General features: G+C 39.1%; 1 protein-coding gene across 2 annotated transcripts; it reads right to left on the bottom strand.

Moving 5' to 3' along the window:
- Window positions 1-993: 993 nt before the first annotated feature.
- On the bottom strand, window positions 994-3,857 carry LOC311287700 (GTPase IMAP family member 7-like). Of its 2 annotated transcripts, none has more exons than XM_084404713.1 (3): window positions 3,646-3,857; window positions 2,852-2,892; window positions 994-2,661 (listed from the first exon to the last, which is right to left on the bottom strand). In XM_084404713.1, exons 2-3 carry the CDS (start codon window positions 2,862-2,864, stop codon window positions 1,541-1,543), a joined length of 1,134 nt encoding a protein of 377 aa, XP_084260839.1. In that variant the 5' UTR covers window positions 2,865-2,892; window positions 3,646-3,857; the 3' UTR covers window positions 994-1,540. The 2 variants fall into 2 exon arrangements, with proteins under 2 accessions (XP_084260839.1, XP_084260840.1); XM_084404714.1 differs by having other exon boundaries at window positions 1,000-2,661; window positions 3,656-3,831.
- Window positions 3,858-6,107: the final 2,250 nt, after the last annotated feature.

A 6,107-nucleotide genomic window follows, 5' to 3' on the forward strand; every position in this document is an offset into this window, starting at 1 on the left:
TGCTGTGTAGGCTAGCAGGCTAAACTACATTTGGGATAGAAAGCTAACACTATTATCCTCAAAGACAGAGACAGAGACCGTGTTTATTTTGAACATGTAACAAAATGTAGTGAGACTATTTAGGGCCGCTTTTAGTATAGCCTACTATACATTCTTTGTGTGATATCTACAGTTTCTAGTCGAATGATTTTAACTTGTTACTTGTATGTGAGAAAAAGGAGAGGAAAGGGAAACTAAAAGTGGACATTAGCATATTCCCCTTCAGACTCTCTGTTCTTTAAGATTGGGCATGTCACCCAAAACCTTCTTTTCTGTCTTTTAAAGAAAATGAAAAGCTCGTCTTCACTGGATGATGATGATGATGATGATGATGATGAAGTGTCCATGTTTTCTCAGCTGTCGGCGTGAAAGTTTTGGAATGTTGAAGCTCTGAACGTCACAGACGTAGCAAATTCGCGTCGCGGCTGACGTCGCCGTCCACATTTATGAGATTTTACAAATTGGAAGTTCCTGCTTTGCAAGCGAAGGTTCTTTCAGTATAATAAGTGTAAGCACATGACTATGAGGCCAAGGCTGGCCATAATTCATGCATATTATAGGATTGGCCCTCTCTGAGACCCTTTTTTATCTTTTCCCTATTAGAGCCCAACATGGGTTTGGCCCTTTAGGACTCATAACTTTACTCTTGTATGGGCTTCGGGACTTTATGATCTATGCCATTTTGCAGGGTGCAGAGGATGGCATTCCCCCTGTACCTAGGCATGCTACTGACACTGCTGGGCCATCTAAGCAAGGTATGCATTGTTTGAAATATAATTATTTGTACGTCCTTGCTAAAAAATATCTTTGCATGCCAGCAACAAGTGTCCCTTGTGAGATGATTTTTTCAAAGGCTGGAGAAATTATCTGTAAAAAAAAGAAGTAGGCTAAGTCCTTCCACGGCAGAGAAATTAATATTTTTGAATAAAAATCTATAAAAAAGTGAGACATTGTGGCTTGATTTCTTTTATTAATATTCATTTTTCATAACCAAAATAACATTATGCACAGTGAGGAGCCTACAGGTTACAAACTTCACATATTAGAAAAATACAATAATAAAAAATAAAAAACAAATTTTTTAATGGCTCATTGTCAAGGTTGTTTCAGATCAACACCTGCAAGTGACCACTAGGTGTCACCGTTAAGACGGATTGTTTCGAAGCCTTGACACAATATGGAATATGAATATATGTATGGAAATTCGGTCATCATTTACCCTCATGTTGATCCAAATTCTATAACAGAAAAGAAGATAGTCTGAAGAAAGTTCAAGCTGTCATGACATTTGTGGCGCTTTTCGCGAGCCGAGCCAAGGCGAGTCGAGTTGAGTCGAGTTGAGCTGGTACTGGAAAAGTGCCATTGGTCACATGATGTGTGAGAAACAGAGTTTGCCAGTAGTTAAGGTTCATTTTACCATGTTGTCATTGGGAATAAAAAGATTGAAGAGTATGACATAAACACATTATATTCAATAAGCAGGAATGAAATGTCTTTTTATTCAATGTAAGTTTGCCATTTTGCTATTAATACCACACATTTCTTCTGCTTTCTTAACCATAAATAAGCCATTCTCCCAGGTATTCACTGCTACCTTTGTTATAACAGATTCAGCTTTATCTGATTCATCACACACAGATTCAGCTACTGTATTCCATGCAGAAACAATGCCTCCCACAGCTCCTACCAAACCTCCAGCTACAAGCACACCTGTAGCCATCGTACCTGCACCAACTGCTGCTGCTCCTCCCACTGCTCCTACACCTGCTGCTATAAACGCTGTTGTTAGCGTTTCATATAATTGTAAAACAGACATAACTGAAGCTACAGCAATAGCCATTCCGAAAAGAGCACCAAGCACGGCCCCTGTTGTTACTCCTAGACACTTCTCCAGAAAAGTGTAATGAACTTTTTCTTTTGCTTGTTCTCGTTTTTCTTTTGCATGCAAATTGTCTTCAGTTATATTCTCCTTCTCCTTTTGAATTTCTTCCTCCAGCTTTTGAAGCACCTCATTGGTGTAGCTGCCGTTCTCTTTCACCATCTCGTCGATGGTCTTCAGAAGATTTTTCACCTGAACTCTGTTGCTCTTGTTCCCTCGTTTACGTTTATTCCAGCGTTTGTTGTCGATGACGTGACAGCGTCCTCCACATTTATCAACAAGCGTCTTTAGTTCTGAATAATCCTCTATAAATTCTTCAATGGTCTTGCCTTCTAGTTGCTCGCCATGAGTGAATAAGATCACTGTGTGTTTCAGGACGTGTTCCTCACTGAATGTTTTCAGGAGTTTTTGTATCACCTCATTTTCATGTCCTGTGTATCTTCCAACCTTCAGGACAATGATAAAGGCATCGATGGCTGGAGCGCAATCAACCAGACATTTGATGGTCTCCGATTTCAGCGCTTCATCTTCACAATCTGTATCAAATTGTCCAGGTGTGTCAATAACTGTTATCTTTCTTCCATGAACCTTCCTCTCTGCTTTTTGACATTCAACTCCTGCATTTGAAGCTGAAGCTTTAGTGGTGAGTACATTTTCTCCAAGAATTGCATTCCCGGCGCTGCTTTTGCCATCTCCTGTTTTCCCGAGAAGGACAATCTTTCTTTCTGGCACTGACACACTGGCTGTTGGAAAAGTAAACGTTTTAATGAGAGTCTTTAATTTTAAGTTCCATGCTGTTTTTGAAACTTCTTTATATGAAAAAAAATATAGGGATTTTTCTTCTGTTCCTTAAGCATTCAGTAGCTCGTCTCTCTGCCATTGTAAACAGATTTTAGACTATAAATGTGACATTGTGCAACAATTATAACTTACAGGTACATCCCATGATCCTTGTCTGCTGGTGATGTCAGCCTCTGTATAAAGGTACATGATATTAGAGTTGTTCTTAACATTAATTATTTGTGATGCTTCACCATGCACCAAATTATTTGTTTCAATGACTGTATGATTTCATTTCAAAAGTGATGTCCAAAACTGACTCACTCTTTATTCAAATATTTGTAAGCATTTGTTAAAAATATAGCGTAGTTGTGCTTGGAGTTATATGAGTACATCATTTCTGCCCAGGCTGTAATGCTAAGAAATTATGAATGAAAAATAATGAAATATCAATAACTGATTATGTTTTAGTCAATGTATACTCTTTTTCCAGTAAGCTTTTTATTTTTCTATGCATTTTTTATTTGCATAGTAAAATAACAATTTGCATCTGTAGTTTGCCCGTTTTTTGCCAAATATTTTTTTGTCAGATAAATAACATAACCAAGTTTAGTGTTTATTTTCCTCATATTTTGATGGTTTAATCACACTTGTAGGGTCATTCAAAACAAATATCCCCTCCAGACATCATGTGGCCACTGCTGTGTGTGTGTGTACAGTATATATAAAAGGACGTCCGATAACTGAAAGTTAAAATGGTAAAATGAGTTTTTCCTGCTAGTACATAGCCTGTGTAAGACTTGCGATTAAAGTTAGCAGGATCTAAAGTGCATCATATTCCAGCATTATAAAATATCCACAGTTGTCTGGACACTATAATCAGTCCTGGTAACACTTCACAATTCACTGTGACTTTCTGTAAAGGGTGTAAAATGCAAAGTACTTACATAGTTTTACCTTCCTTTCTTTGTTTCTTCAAAAAAAGTCAAGCCAGAAAGTGGAGAGGATGTTGATGGATGGTCACACCAAGCTTTTGCTTTCTTCTTAAATAAGTAAGCCACAACTTTCAGAATTTTTTTTAAAGAGAGACTCAATACATTTCTAACGAACAAACACGACCTGTTATCACGGTCTTGAAAGTAGTAATACAATGACAGGAACCTGATCTGATGAGAACATCACAACTTTCAGGAAACATCTGAAGACACACCTCTTCCACAAGAGCTTAAACCACAACCAGAAACAAAGAAACTTATTCACCTTATTTTTAACGGAAATACGGACGCAGCCAGTTGACGGTATTTTGTGCGAGACTTCCGGTCAGGCACTTCCGGTCACTGGCGAGCTCACCGTAGCGGTTAATCAAACAAGTATTCATAACAACTAACTCATCGTTATGGCTTCAAGGAAGACGGGGTTGTTTGTGCAGTTAGAGGTTGTCATAATAACTGGTACAAAAGAAAGATTTACTTGGCGTTTCTGTTGCGTGGCGTTTTCTATATCTCTGCACATCAGAAACGTGTCTGACGCGGCGCTGCTGCTGCTTGGTGACATATGATAAGCCTCATTGGTGATATATTCGACATATGGGGAGAGAGTTGTGGAAGGCCTATGTTAAACATAAATATATAGCAGCAAAGACAACGTCGGCAGTATTGACGCAAAATAGGTTGTCCACTTAATTCACATCTTTACATTTTATTAGTATGCTTTGCGTGGTTTCGCACCTTGGAATGCTTATTTGTGTGTGTGTGTGTGCAGTTTTGAGACAGTCCCTTAATTTGCTTGGCGAATGTCTAACGAATGTCCAACATAAAACCTACTTTACCGCACCCTTCGCCTGTGGTTAAAAGCTTTAAATTTGAAGAAACCGCGCCGAAACGACCGTATGTTTGTTCTTTTCATTTCGTGAACACAAGACCTACAGAAGACCACCCTATAACAGAAAAGTGGCTGCGCTATGAAGTCTCAATAAAAAACTCTAAGGAGAAACAAAATCTTAGTAACCCCTGTATAAAATCTAGTCGTCATGGCGTTTATTTTGTATGATTTACAATTATTTATAGCCATCTACTTATTGCTGTCCTGTGCTTTGGTTGCATTCTGATGGCATTATTAATACATTTGACATGACAAAAATACCTCCATAGATATCCAGCGCTGGCTCGGCCGTGTTCAGGGCGGTGCTGAAGGCGCCGGCGAAGTTGGCACTCTGCCAGCTAGATGCATGAGTGTTTTCAACCAGGTCCGGTACCCGAACTGGGTGAGGCGGGGCTTTAGATCTTTGTTGTATTCATCTGTTACGTTATGTGTAACATTTTTCTGTCAATTCTGCATAATCCTTTGCGATTGATATCGTTAGTTAGCCCAGGGAAGCGAGGAAACGGAAGTGCCGCACAAAAACCGGATACTGGACCCATGTTTACTTCCGCGTTCGAAAATAAGGTGAATATCATAGTACTTAACTCATATCTATTCATTTATACATTAGGATTGAGTACAAATCTCTTTAATTGCATTTCATTGGTCAAGATTTAGGGAAGAACACCATCATGCCATTCATAATTCTTCTTCAGTGTTCATTTGAAGTTATATTCCTGCAGCCATGATTCTGACAGGCGTTCAATTGCTGGAAACCTGCATATTAAAATAAAATAGAGTTTTTGCATCCGAAATTCACATGTTAAACGAGTGCCATCTGCTGGACAGAGAGTCATCCAACATGTCAGGTCATTTGTTACTGTTCAATCCTCCTGCAGAGTTTAGCTCCATCACACCAGCCTGGAAGTGAGTCTGAAGAGCTTGATTAGCTGCTTTAATTAGTGCCCAGCCATGTGAGTGATTCCTTCAGAGTGAACACGGTGAATCTGACTGCAGTAGATGTGAAAGATATGAATAAAAGTGATGTTAATTCAGCCAGCGCTCATACCTGTATTTACCTCCCGTTTTTGGTCGAAGTCCACAGTAGTCGATTGTCGAGTTCTCCACTGTTGCTTAGTTACCTATGATCAAGCGCGTGAACTCGACAATCGACAACTGTGGACTTCGACCGAAAACAGGAAGTAAATACAGGTATGTGCGCTGGCTGAATTAATATCACTTTTATTCATATCTTTCACATCTACTGCAGTCAGATTTACCGTGTTCACTCTGAAGGAATCACTCACATGACATGTGCACTTGTAATGACACATCATGGATGTTAAGAGGCTAAAAGCAGGTTTAAAACTTGCCCCATTGAAGTCAACAGGTGCAAATTTTAAAACGAGGATAACACGGTGTAGGCAACACCGATTTTTGTCATTGTTCTCTGTACTGACAGCACTCCAAATTTACAAAAAAAATGAGCTCAATGTTAAAATTGACCGGAGTTCTCCTTTAAGGCTGTAGGTTTGTGTCTGAAAGCCTA

The sequence above is a fragment of the Rutilus rutilus genome (assembly GCF_951802725.1).
Source record: "Rutilus rutilus genome assembly, chromosome: 3".
Classification (NCBI taxonomy): Eukaryota; Metazoa; Chordata; class Actinopteri; order Cypriniformes; family Leuciscidae; genus Rutilus; species Rutilus rutilus.